Source organism: Rhamphochromis sp. 'chilingali' (genome assembly GCF_963969265.1).
Source record: "Rhamphochromis sp. 'chilingali' genome assembly, chromosome: 15".
In the NCBI taxonomy this organism is placed as follows: domain Eukaryota; kingdom Metazoa; phylum Chordata; class Actinopteri; order Cichliformes; family Cichlidae; genus Rhamphochromis; species Rhamphochromis sp. 'chilingali'.
In genome coordinates this window covers 4,458,977-4,471,527 of record NC_137942.1, presented here as the reverse complement: position 1 = coordinate 4,471,527, position 12,551 = coordinate 4,458,977, and the positions used below count along the sequence as shown (strand labels likewise).

At 40.5% G+C, this 12,551-nt stretch overlaps 1 protein-coding gene and 1 pseudogene across 3 annotated transcripts; one reads left to right on the top strand and one right to left on the bottom strand.

The window, feature by feature from the left end:
• The first annotated feature begins 481 nt into the window (after positions 1-481).
• Positions 482-3,475, top strand: LOC308412052 (amine sulfotransferase-like; annotated as a pseudogene). The gene is made up of 6 exons (XR_013974696.1): positions 482-631; positions 734-933; positions 1,530-1,656; positions 2,494-2,588; positions 2,687-2,858; positions 2,937-3,475. The product of XR_013974696.1 is annotated as an amine sulfotransferase-like (transcript).
• A 139-nt stretch (positions 3,476-3,614) lies between these two features.
• Positions 3,615-11,833, bottom strand: eif3d (eukaryotic translation initiation factor 3, subunit D). 2 transcript variants are annotated; one of them, XM_080906125.1, is made up of 16 exons: positions 11,678-11,833; positions 9,821-9,946; positions 9,688-9,733; positions 8,468-8,604; positions 8,291-8,376; positions 8,129-8,201; positions 7,503-7,624; positions 7,282-7,414; positions 7,041-7,188; positions 6,577-6,707; positions 6,382-6,467; positions 6,128-6,257; positions 5,251-5,393; positions 4,875-5,067; positions 4,698-4,791; positions 3,615-3,732 (listed from the first exon to the last, which is right to left on the bottom strand). In XM_080906125.1, the coding sequence occupies exons 2-16, from the start codon at positions 9,941-9,943 to the stop codon at positions 3,719-3,721; spliced, it is 1,659 nt and encodes a 552-aa protein (XP_080762251.1). In that variant the 5' UTR covers positions 9,944-9,946; positions 11,678-11,833; the 3' UTR covers positions 3,615-3,718. The 2 variants fall into 2 exon arrangements, with proteins under 2 accessions (XP_080762251.1, XP_080762252.1); XM_080906126.1 differs by having other exon boundaries at positions 7,503-7,618.
• Positions 11,834-12,551: the final 718 nt, after the last annotated feature.

Here is a 12,551-nt window from a genome sequence, read left to right as displayed (position 1 = left end):
CTTCATGATTCAGCAATAAAACATGTCAAGAACACAGTGTGAGACATTCACAGCAGATCAAGGATACAGAGTGATGCACATTTATCTAATAAACTAATATGTAAATATGTTCTGTTAACTCAAAAGTATAATGAGAACTAGACTACATACACAGCACACCATCTCAACTAAAGGATAATATATGTCCTACAGCTGTTAACATAATTCAACTACATTGACTATGGTCATAAAATAACATATGTTTTACTCATAATCTTCACATTAATAATACAACAGCTTCTTGCCACTTTTTGTGTTTATTTTTATCGCTGTGTAACTGAGTCCAATTGAAAGCCTGCGTGCGCTAGTAACCCTTGCCACGAGTTCCCAGTATTGTTTGCGGTTTTACCCCTGAATGACGTCACATTTTCGATCTCTATTGCCACATGGGGTGAAGAACTACATAAACTGTGTCTCTCCTTATCCGCCTGTGTGATTCGGAACTAAGATGGAGCAGCTCGGTAACCGTCTCTGCCTGTATAAGAACTATAACTTTCTCTCCAGTTACACAACTACATAGAGTACATAGACTCTCTTCAGAGTTTTGAAATAAGAGACAGCGATGTGTTCCTCGTGTCTTATCCAAAATCAGGTCAGTGAGAAATCTCTGTAGCATCCCATTATTTTGCAGTTTTATTCTGTCCAGAGTGATCCACTGGTCAGATATGATGTCCAATACATTTTTCCTCAAAAGGCACCATATGGGCTCAGCAGATCATCACTTCAATCTATGAGTTGGATGGGCATGTGAATGAATATTTCATCAACTCACAGAAGATGCCATGGCTGGAGTACACAGGGGGTAAATACACTCGTCGCCCCTCTCCACGGCTCTTCACATCACATCTCCCCCAGGTTCTCATGCCTCCAGGACTGATGGACAAGAAGGGAAAGGTCAGAGCTGTATAGACGCTCAAGCAGCCTGAAGAAAGAGCAGGTTTAGAGATGTAGTATGATAAAGTTCTTTAAGTGGTTAAAAATATAATTTGCTCAGTATTTATGAGTAATTGTATGAAATGATAGATACATTTGTTAAAGAAAAGCAAAATTTTATTGAAGTTTTACTGTTAAGGAATGGCATTAAAGGATTAGAGGCAGTATTTGTTCATATGAAATTCAGATGTTTTTTCTTAGTCAGTTACATAGCACTAATAGCACAAATAGCACACAGCTTTTTGAAACATAGACACTCCTGAGTAGAAAAAACAAACATAGCAGCAAGTAGAATGCTCAAATGAAGCTTCAAAATGTGGTTTCCATATCAATGGGTCACCTTATGGTGACAACATCTAGCTTTGATATACAGCCAATGAAAACAAGTTTGCTTATAAAACAACTGTATATATAAAACTTCATATATAACTTTATATATAAAACAACTCTTAAAACTAGTAGAAATTACTAAACTGCTCAAACTCAAGATATTGTTAAAGAATGAGTGATTTTGAAAGTGGCATGGATTCTGTTTTTTCGTTTTGTTTTTATGTCAGATTGTGTATTTGATGAGGAATCCAAAGGACAACATGGTGTCTTACTATCACTTCAGCAACAGCCTTGCAGACCTTGAGACCCCTCAGAGCTTTGCTCAGTTTTTCGAGTGGTACCTGATGGGAAACAGTACGTGTCTTCATCTCCACTATCTGCCTAATGATGATGACCAAGAAGAGTCCAGGTCTGATAAATGATAACAGATATCAATGTGATCAGGAAGAACTGAAATTGATTATTTCAAACTGAACTGTTTGACATACTTACCCAAGTGCACAGACTAAGGGATAATAGCACATCCATATAGAAAAAAAAAATATGGCTTTATAGTCAAAGGAGCTTGCAAAGAAAAGCGTCTGGATTTCTTTAAGTTACTTGAAGACGTTTCACCTCTCATCTGAGAAGCTTCTTCAGTTCTAAGGTCAAATGGTGGAGAGTCCCAGATATAAACCTAGTGGGAGTAACCCCCCACAGAGGGACAAAAGGACCCCCTGATGATCCTCTAATCGCCTGACCCAAGGTGTGAAACTGGGTGTGGGTCCCAATCAGCCAGAGTATCGGGTGAGTTCATTGTGAAACCTGGCCCCACCTTATCATGCGGATTCCTGAGATCAGATGAAGAAGCTTCTCGGATGAGAGGTGAAACGTCTTCAAGTAACTTAAAGAACTGTCCTAATTTAGTCATTTTTAGCTAAGCTTTACTCATTATTTTTGAGGCAACGAGTTTCCTTAATTTTTTTGAGTTCTGGGAACTAATTAGATTTTACAGTGTATACAGCATTATTAGCATGATTAATAATAGAAAGTGTTAAATTATTATTGAGTTTTGTCCATCAGAACCAAAAGGGTGGATTGATCATGCCTGCAGTCATGCTGTAGGTAACAACTGACTGTGACATGTGGGTTGTATCTGAACTCAATAAAATGACAATGCCAAATAACTGGATGCATTATACCACTATACAGTTTTAGCATCATCCTGGTTTGACCATGTCAGGGAGGGGTATTCAAACAGAGACCAGTACAACATCCTCTTCCTGACCTACGAGAAAATGATTTTGGTAAGATGTTTCTTTACACTTCTGTTGTTCCTAAGGAAACACTCAAAACTGGCAGAGTTTAAGGTTCTTTTTCTGTTGCGTTCTTGCTTTTATTTCAGGACCTCAAAGGATCAGTGAAGAAGATCTGCAACTTCTTAGGGAAAGACCTGACTGAAGCTGCTATCAGTCAAGTTGTGGAAAAAGCTAAGTTTGAGAACATGAAGAATGACTCGAAAGCAAACTATGAGCACCTTCCACCAGAGCAGTTCAGTGGGAAATTCCTGCGTAAAGGTAACATAACAGACCTGCAGCTGCTGTGCAGACAAATGTGATATCAGGGTATCAGGTGTGTTTTTGTCTTCATTACAGGTCAGATTGGAGACTGAAAGAACACACTGAGTGTTGCACAGAGTGAAAGAGTGGATCAAGTCCTTCGGGAGAAACTTGGTGATTTGCCTTTAAAGTTCATCTGGGAATAAGCAGAGCAGCTCTTCAGGGTCTCCCAGTAAAAATACTGGCAGTGGCATGTTGTACACCTCAGGCCTCCTAGTAGACACAAGATTTTCAGTAAACTTCATCTCTGTCCTGAGGCCACTGAGATTTATACTCACCCAACACTTTTAGTAGATACACCTGTTATCAATTTGAAAATCCTGTGTGGCTTCATTCTCGAGTTATCACATTTACAAACTTGGGTGTCCACCTGTCCGTTCATTAGGGTGACAAAAATATCCCATCAGTGTTGTAAAAAAAGTAATAGTAACTGTTATTCAAATATTAAGTAAATTCATTTTCTTCTTTTATGAAAAAAATCAAACAACCATCAGACTTGTCCTTTGCAAACAATTTCCCGAGTTTATGTTCAGTCACTTGCTTCAGATTATATTCGAGCATCTTCTGACTACTCTGCCCATGAGCAAGCAGTTTTCAGTCACATCCACTCCTTGTTTATCAAGCTCAGTGTTGTGTCCGTTGTGCTCAGCTATAAAATGCTTTATGACATGTTTTGAACTTCAGTACAAGAAATAAAACACAAGACATTAAAGGTAGTTGTATAATCTGCTATTGCCTTTATTGAATGTCAAAAGGAATTCACTTGTTTCTCAGTGAAGGATCAAGGCTGTTTTGGTCACTGAAGCTGACTCCACACTTCAATTATCATCATCTGAAATGAAAAGGGTTCAACATAAGTGCAAGAAGAATCTGATTTATGAACAATGAACACTCAAAAACCAAAGACACACAAACTTTGGAATTTATAATTAAAAAAAAAAAAGTGCAGACAAATGCATTTCTTCACCCTGGAATTGAATTATTTCATTTATAGCATTTGAAAGATGAGCTGTTAAAAAAAAACCCAAAATGTTTCTTTGAGGTTACAGGCTACTTTTTCTTTTTTTTTCCTTTTTAACTCTGAGTAACTTCTTGTGACCCCAGAGGTTCATGTGATTGGATGTTCCAAAGAAAGTGTTCAAAAACAATGACAGCAATCATAAATAAAAGAATATGTCAAAAAAAATAGCCACTGGTCATTTCATAATCACCATGTTTCTTGTTAATGCAGCATAAGGGAGCCACTGGAGAGAAAAAGACCTTCTCAACCCCAGAAACAGACTTAAGAATTAAGTTTTATAAAAAGACCAAAACACTAAGAGAAAATGTGATTTTATCAAATTCCAACAGTTTCTTGGATTTTTACAGAGTTTATATCTGTTCTCTGACAACTAAGCATGCAGTCTGGTCCAGTACAGATGTGATAATGTTACTCCACAAAGTTACACCAAAATGGGCTAAAAGTGACAAAACACTCAAATTTGAGCACCAAACACTGAATGTGCAAATGTAGCATGCATTACAATCCATTTAAAAATATGAATTAGTTAATCGACTGGCATTTGTGGCCCTGACCAATGAGGGCAGCAGCACCGTCAGCTGGTCGGGCACATCCCTGCTGTCCTGTGTGTAAGAAACATTTGTACCTGAAGAAATCCTGCACTTGTATTCACCGCTAACACACACCAGTGACAGAAACCATTTTCACACCAGCACCAACATGTTAAACTGGAACATCCTGTGCTTCCCACACAAGCTTTAGTTCAACCTCTATTTAAAATAGGAGCTAAACCATACCTTCTTCCTCCTCGTCTTCTTCATCCTCCTCCTCTTCCTCATCTTCATCAGAGCTGAAGGTCCCATCAGGCAGGCTGTACACACGGATCACTTGCTGTAGATGAGAAACAGAATATCAGCTTGTGAGCTCACACACCTCCCAGCTGCCTTTCAGTTCTGCTCTCTGCGCCGGCTCACCTTGTTCGGGTCCTTCAGGATCAGGTACTTGCCCTCGTCCAGCTTGAGGCAGATGTCGATGACGCAGCGCAGGATTCCCCAGGCGTTCTCCATGCTCAGGTTGATCTGGCTGGCGAATTCATTGGGTTTGAACTGCTGGGTGCCCAGGATGACGTGGCGAGCAGAGTCTTTCACGTGGTACCGAGAAACGTACCTGGAGAAACCACAGAGTGATGCAGAGACAGTCAGTCCAGCTTACTGCCTTGGCCTACGAGCACTGCAAGAAGGAACTGGATTGCTCCTCAATCAATGATTGGTGAAAAACCTTTTTCTGCATCTTAATATTTAAATTAGCCTCCTCTCCTTTAACACACAGAATCGGAATCTCGCTCCTCACCCCAGTTTCAGGTACTCTGATCCAGCCAGCATGGCGCAGCAGGTCCAGCGCGCCAGTTTGTAGCTGTTATTCTTCAGCTCGGTGGCCAAGACGGCTCCTCTCTGAGAGTCCAGCTTCTGACGCCAGTCCACACCATTACAATACTACAGGACAAGACAAATCAGACGCACCAAAGCTTATAAACAGAACAGCATATACTTAGCTGAAGGAGGAGGTTAACTGCCTGTGAACAGAGGAGTGGCTCTAGTAGCGGATGCCTTAAAAGCATCTGGAATAACAAAACTGCCTTCATTACAGCAATATTTCACAGAGTCTGAATCTGGAGATGTGTCACCACTTCTGATTTTTACTCACTGAAAATTCACATCAGACAGATGCAGCTGAGAGGTACAACCATGGTTATTTTTAACACAGCATAGACTCTGTTCTGTGTGAGGTGAAACATCTGGAAGGACCTATGTCTGTATGAGAGCTTGGTCTCCAACAATAGACTCAACCCACAAACATAGCTGACCATAGGTTCAGAAGCACAGAAGGAGTCCTACTTCCTTTTGCTGACATCTAGTGATCAAACATGTGAAGTACAGAATGCAGCAGTTTTTAGAAGCACGTGAAAAAGACTGAGAAAAAACACATTTCTGGTTTTTTTGGAATTGCCATTTAGGCCTATTTGTTTTCTCCAGAGCACCTTCTTTCCTTATTTTTCTAAGTTTTTGTAAAAACGGTCAGGGAGATATATCGAATACATTTTAAGCTGAGCAGATGAAGACGCTGCACCTAGCAAGGGCTTTAATTATTTCGGGCCATTTCCTCGACTAACAGACAGATGAGCCTGACTGACTAAGCTCTACTTCATTAAACCCGTTTCCTGTCTTACCCTGGAGTCCCACTCATTCAGAGTCTTGACGTTAATGAAGGACACTTCTCCACTGGCTCCAGTCATCACGCCATCGTGCTCACAGCGGACGATCAGATCGATGTCTTCTCCGAGCTTCCAGTGACGGTACCTTTAACACAAATACAAAATATCAGGAATTAAACCCAGGAATATTTACTACAGCAGTTACAACAGCCTCTTGTTCTGCTGGAAAGATGAGAAATTACAAATTGGTTTGAAGCTACTGAACATACCGGTAAGCCACAGATGCCACCTCACTCTTGTCCATATCCTCCTCCACAAATGGGTTTGAGTTAGGAAACTTGTAACGGTCTCCACCCTACAAGAAAGAAAACAAAGACCACTCACTTTCATGAGCCAATTTTGTTTAAGGCTAGCTTAGCTTAGCACAGAAAGGCGTTGGGGCTTCCAGTCATGTGACTTCGTACCATGCGTAAACACTGCTGGCTGAAGTTGTGGTTAATGTACGTGGCCTCCATGGCCAGGTTGCGAGGAGAGTTGAAGGAGTTGCCCTCATCCTGGGGAGGCTCGTTGGCAGTCTCACTCACAGTTAGCAGATCTGAGGGGAACAGTTGGAGATCAGAGCGTCAGTATGGCTGATAGAACTCAGTCATGTTCACTGGTGAATGTTTTGGGGCATTTTTTCCCCACAATGAGAACGTCTTTCAGGGTTGTAAATATATGTTACATTCAAGTAAACAAAATGCGGGGTAAATAAAAGAGTGGTTTAAAAATTCTCATTGCAATCCTTCAAATTTTCTTCTCTGCAGAAAAACACCTGGGTCATGAGCTGTTCTCTCAGGCTTTATTTACAGTCAAACTTGTTTTTCCGAGCAAACTAAGTGTAAAACATCAGAGTGAAACCAGCTGCTGGTGACTACAGGTCGCTCACCAAAGTCTGAGTTATCTCTCTTGTCGAAGAACAGCTTGTTGCCCACTCTCTGCACGATGATGTCCCAGGAGTTGACTGAGCGCGTGCAGCACATCAAGGTGGCCAAGATGGCATCAGTGGCAAACACGTTACCCTGAGTCTTAGCCAGCTGGAGGGAGGAAAGAAATAAATAATCATGTAAGAAAGCTGCCAAACACAGGGTTCAGACAGCAATGCATTTTCAGGCAACATATTTTTTTACCTTGCGGATGACGGGGTCGTCGGTGGTAGTAACAGTGTGGAAGATCCTTTTGATGCTCTTCAGCTGCTTCTCGTTGCGGGTGGTGATTCGATCAAAGGCCTTATCGTAGTACTCCAAAGCACCACAGCACTCACTGCAGGAAATGAGAAGTGAAACCTCATCATCACCTGCATTTCCCCCCTATAATAATCTATTACAAACAGCGGCTCAGCTTCACCTACATGTCAAGGGGGTCAGACACCTCCATGTATCTCATCTTCATCAGTCTGGGGAAGTCCATCTCCTCCTTCACCTCCCAGTCACTCCTAACCTCCACAGAGGAGTCTCTGGGCTTCAGCTGCGCCTTCGTGAACAGACAAGGATGTCAAGAACAAAGTCAATAACACCACAGTACAAACACACCTTTGAGTCTTAAAACCTTGAGATCACATTATCTTTAAAAATGGGTTTAAACATGATGTGAGCCACAAAAGCAATCATACCAGAAAAAAATGTAATTCTTACTGTTGGCAAGGGCTGAGATTTAAAGCAGCATATGCTGACATTACTTTGACTGAGATGCACTACAAAACTAGCCAATATTAAATGATACGAGGTCAGGCTCACTGGGATTTATTTACTTCTTAAGCTTATTTGTGAAACAGCCAGAGTGTGAAACTCAAATTTACGCTGTGGCCAATATTCTTTCTGGACTTCCAGTATCAGTTTACCTTCCAGTTATTTTCTCGATTAATTGTTTACATCATAAAAATGAAAAAATCCAAAACAACCTGAAGCAAAAACACATGAACCTTCCCATTATTACATCACAAAAAATTGAATTTATATTTCAACAGTAAATAAACACCTGGGATTTTTGGTCCCATTTCTGACGGACACCAAACTGCTTTTGGAACTTCTTCTGCAGCCGCATTCGCTCTCTGACAAGACAAAAACATGGGATCAAACTTCAAGATGTGACGATTTCACCGCCTGTGACCAAAAGCGTTCAGATGTGCTCTCCTCTCACCTCTCTTTCTGCTTAGCGCTCTTCGGGAGCGTTTGCATGTTGAACTGCGTCATGTTCCTGCGGTCTTTGTCCCTGCGCAGGTTCCTCTGTGAAAACAAAAACATACTGTTACCAAAGTCCTAAAAGGTTAGATTAAAAACATTTAAATATCACCCACTCTGCGACGATCTGTCGTACCTGAGCAAACCTCATGCGGTTCCTCTGGTAAGCCGTCTTCTGGGTCTTGGCAGTGTCCACCAGCTGGAAGCTCGTCTCATCCTCCTCGTGAAAGTAGGCGTACTGACTGCCGCCTCCAAACTGAGAGGAATATTTATCTGAGGACAAAATAAACATAAACAATTAAGAAATCAGCAAGAAACCACAAAATAAATTGAAGGTTTTTTGATGATGTTTGAAATGCTTGTGCAAACAGAAAAGTAAATCAGAATATAAAAGAGAAGAAACTGTGATATCATACAAATAAAACAGATGTCGTGGTCTAATCCTGCTGATATTCTAATGAAACACAAGAAATTATCTTTTCCACATAATTTAGGTGTAACAGATTCGCTTGAAAACCAGCTACATTCAAGTCTATTTTCATCTAAAAACTTTATTTTAGATATAAGAAAATCAAAGAAAATCTGCCAAATAAAACGTACCAAAGAGGCAGATTTTGTACAGCTAGGGCTGTTCGATATAGCGATATATATCGGATGATGATAAAAAAAACGTCTATCATTTCCTATCACGCTATCGTTTGTTTCGTGGTGTTGTGAAATAAACTGTTTACGGCAATATTTGTTCATGGTTTTGATGGTCACTGTAGTGGCTATATTAATTTCTTAAAGTTCTCTCTTTCTCTTATATTTAATATAACCACACTACGGACGGACAAGCGCCTGTTTTTATGAGTTGTCATTAGCAACAACAACGGTAAAACCATTGCGTGGCTCCGCTGTCCGCTTGTTTGTTTTCCATGTAAACCTTTCACAATAAAGCTCAAGATCCTGTTGAGACTTTTCAAAATAAACTGAATCATGTGAAATAGTATGCAGAGAGTTTATGGATGAGAAGCAAAAAGAGCCGCCAGGTGCTAAAAAAATAAACCTTAGACTCAAACGTTAGAACAGGCTTTTCCCCGCAGCACGCCGTGTAATAAATACAAAGAAAACATCGGCCGTTACAACCTATGTGTAAAAATGTATAGTTTCATGCATCGTTTAAAACACTCGACTCCAGGTAAAGGACGCCCAGCTGAAAACACTTCACGCCAAGTCGAACTGCCCGAGATTCATCGAATTTACAGAAAATGTTACATTTTTGTGATTCATATCGTTGTCAGGACGATAAATGTCTTATATCGGGATATGAGATTTTGGTCATATCGCACAGCCCTATGTACAGCTGTGACTTACTTGTGTATCTCTTGTCTTGGTAAGTAGCTCCGGTCCAGTCTGCAACCTACCAAACACAAAACACACAAAGTCAGTAAAAAAACAAACCCTGGAAAACCTTTTTCCTCTTTTCAGAGCAAAACTGATAACAAACCTTTCCCAGACGATCTCCTTTGCTGAACGGCTGGTAGGGCATGTCTTTAAATTTCTCAGGGACCGCACAAGGACCCCAGCCGGATGGGTTGTCCTGGATCACAGGGGCGTGGAACTTCGCCATGGCCTGAAGACAGAGGGGAAACGGAAAAAGACGACAAACCCTATGAGACCAAACATTAAAAACCTTCTGGGTCTAGCTGACTGATGGTACACATACAGGGTCTCAGGCAATGAGCAGCACTGATTTCTTCAGCAATGCACTAAAAGAAACAGGCATTGATCAGCTTGCGCAGTGGGCTAGTCATCACTGACCCCTGAAAGTCAACTCCATGATTTATGGCTATAATACAACATATTAAAACAGTGACAGGATTCTTCAGTTAAACAAATTTTCGTTTTAGTTACAATTTTGGCTTCCACTGATTGTTAAAACCGAATTGCAATAATTATTTTCTTTACAACAATTGCCTTGTTTGAGTTTTTATTTTATTTATCTCCTGCATAATTAGCCAATATAAGCAAGTCTTTGGGATAGTTTCTTCCCACATTTCTCTTTTCTTTAGGTGGTGGATCTAACTGATGTTTAGTTGTGGTTTGCCCCTTCTCAATTTTTGTTTTTTTATCATTAAATGCTTTTAATGTGTCATGCTGTAGTATTTCCCACCATCTATCAACAAAGAGATTTTGGATCCCTTTGACAAAAACAGAAAGAGAATTCTGGTACATGAGTGCCTAAAAAGTACTTACATAGCTCGTGAATCAGTCATTACAGCTGTATGATCAACATAGGATCCTGCAGTACACCACTTGGGATCCTATGGTACAAGCTGTTGCCTAAGCATGTAACAAACACCTTTTGAGCTATTAGCGTGGGTGGAGGGTGTCTCTGTTACTCTATAATTAAATCAGCAGGGTGCCGTGGGGTTTCTATACCACAATGCTGTTTAATTACAATAAAGCAAAACAGAAGGGCTTTTGAACAAAAATGAATGTGTGTGGATGCACCCCAAATGATTTTAGTGTGGGGCAGTTTGACCTGTAGAAATCTGGTCTACTTTTGACACTCAAGGCTCAGTTACAGCACAGCAAATGCTGCATGCCCCACAGACATGAACCACAGGCCACAAATACAGTATTTAAATGGTTTAAATGTTGATTGACCCACAAGTGGGACATCTGGGCCATTTCAGATGGACCTGAGGTTGCATTCATCATACTTATCCTGAGTCAAGCCTAAATGTAGGCCACAGCTGCGTCAAATATTTCTTTGTAAGGTTTAGGTGGTACAGTTAAAAAAAAAACAAGGAACCGGTATTGTGTTGAGCCCTTCAAGATAACATCTGGCATGCTCCCACCAACAAAGAACCGCTCTGTGGCTAAAATAAAACATCTCCTACTAACGCGGTGTCTTTTAAGACCGATGAACAAAGACCAATCAAGACAATCTCCAAAGCAGATTGAGTGCGCAGTAGACCTGACGTGGATCATTTCATCATCCTGTAATGCTGCATTAAAGTTGGTAACATAAAGTAATGATCGGGCTTTCGGTAGCCAACTGGTAATAATCGCTGCTTAAAAACTAGACATACTAAGACTAAACGCACAGTTGCTAACTTGAGATCAGCCAGTGTAATTATTTAAAAGAAATAGAGCAGCATTGAAACGCTTTTTCTGCACCGTTAGCTCATTGTGGCTAACGCTAACCCTAGGCACCGCCAGGTGGTCATGCTAGCAATGCTAAGCTAACCGGGTGGAGCGCGTCACGCGCGTAAACACAAAACTCTGATGTTTGACTGAAAATGCTGCTAAAAACAGGCGCTTTTCACACGTCTGTGTGTGCTTTCTCTGCTCTTACCGTGAATTCTGTGTCAGTATATGGAGTCTTTTAATCCAGCAGTTTCTCTGACGCTGCTCTGCCCCAACACAGCGCCGGTATGAAAGGAAGTGCGAAGGGCCGTATAGCGCTGTGTTTCCTGCAGTGTTACAGCAGCAGCCGACGTAGTACGTCAGTTGTTTGTTTGTTTTTTACCGTCGTCTGAAATGAGCGTTCCCTAAAAAGTAAGATAACTGCTATTTTTACATTACATGAAAAAAAAAATACAGGTTAATGTATGTAATTTTAATAATTAATTAGGCCAAAGAGCAAATAAATGGTTGAATGGCCTTTTGAAATGTTACTCTCAAATTCTATGCTTATGAAGTTTAATTTTCAATATTGTTAAAGAGAAATACAACAATCATTCATACATATATACTGTAGATCTTTGGATGTTATATAATTTTGCATATTACTACATTTTTAGCCAATTTTATTTGGGTTTCATTGGCTAATTTTCAAGAGATTTTTTAAATCCCTTTGCGTTAGTTACGTGTCCTTTTATTTTGAAAGAACGCATCGGATGTAAAGCTATGCTATCACGTCTAACTTGACAGCTGTTGTGTGCTGCAGTTCAGGACGTCACCGCTAGAGGGTACCAACTACATGTGTTCCTGCTAGCGATCAACGACACAATCAAAAAATGTTTCCAAAAAAGCCTTAAATACTGCGGTTTGTCAACAGTGGTGGTGTTTTTCAATAATTGCAACAATAATCACTCAGACGTTTTGCTTTTAACAAGTATTTAAAAACTTTTCTTGTCAAAAAGTGCTGCAATTTCCCACTTTGACCACAGGAGGGCAGTGAATACTTTACATTGTGATCACCCACGGTCTCCACAAACGTCCAAAAT

What these genes read in the sequence shown, in the direction of transcription:
- eif3d (XM_080906125.1), bottom strand. Translation starts at nt 9,943, where the DNA reads ATGGCGAAGTTCCACGCCCCTGTGATCCAGGACAACCCATCCGGCTGG. An exon ending in CCAAGACAAGAGATACACAA is followed by an intron (nt 8,605 to 9,687) that starts GTAAGTCACAGC and finishes TTTTGTCCTCAG; the next exon opens with ATAAATATTCCTCTCAGTTT. An exon ending in TCAGAGTACCTGAAACTGGG is followed by an intron (nt 5,068 to 5,250) that starts GTGAGGAGCGAG and finishes TGGTTTCTCCAG; the next exon opens with GTACGTTTCTCGGTACCACG.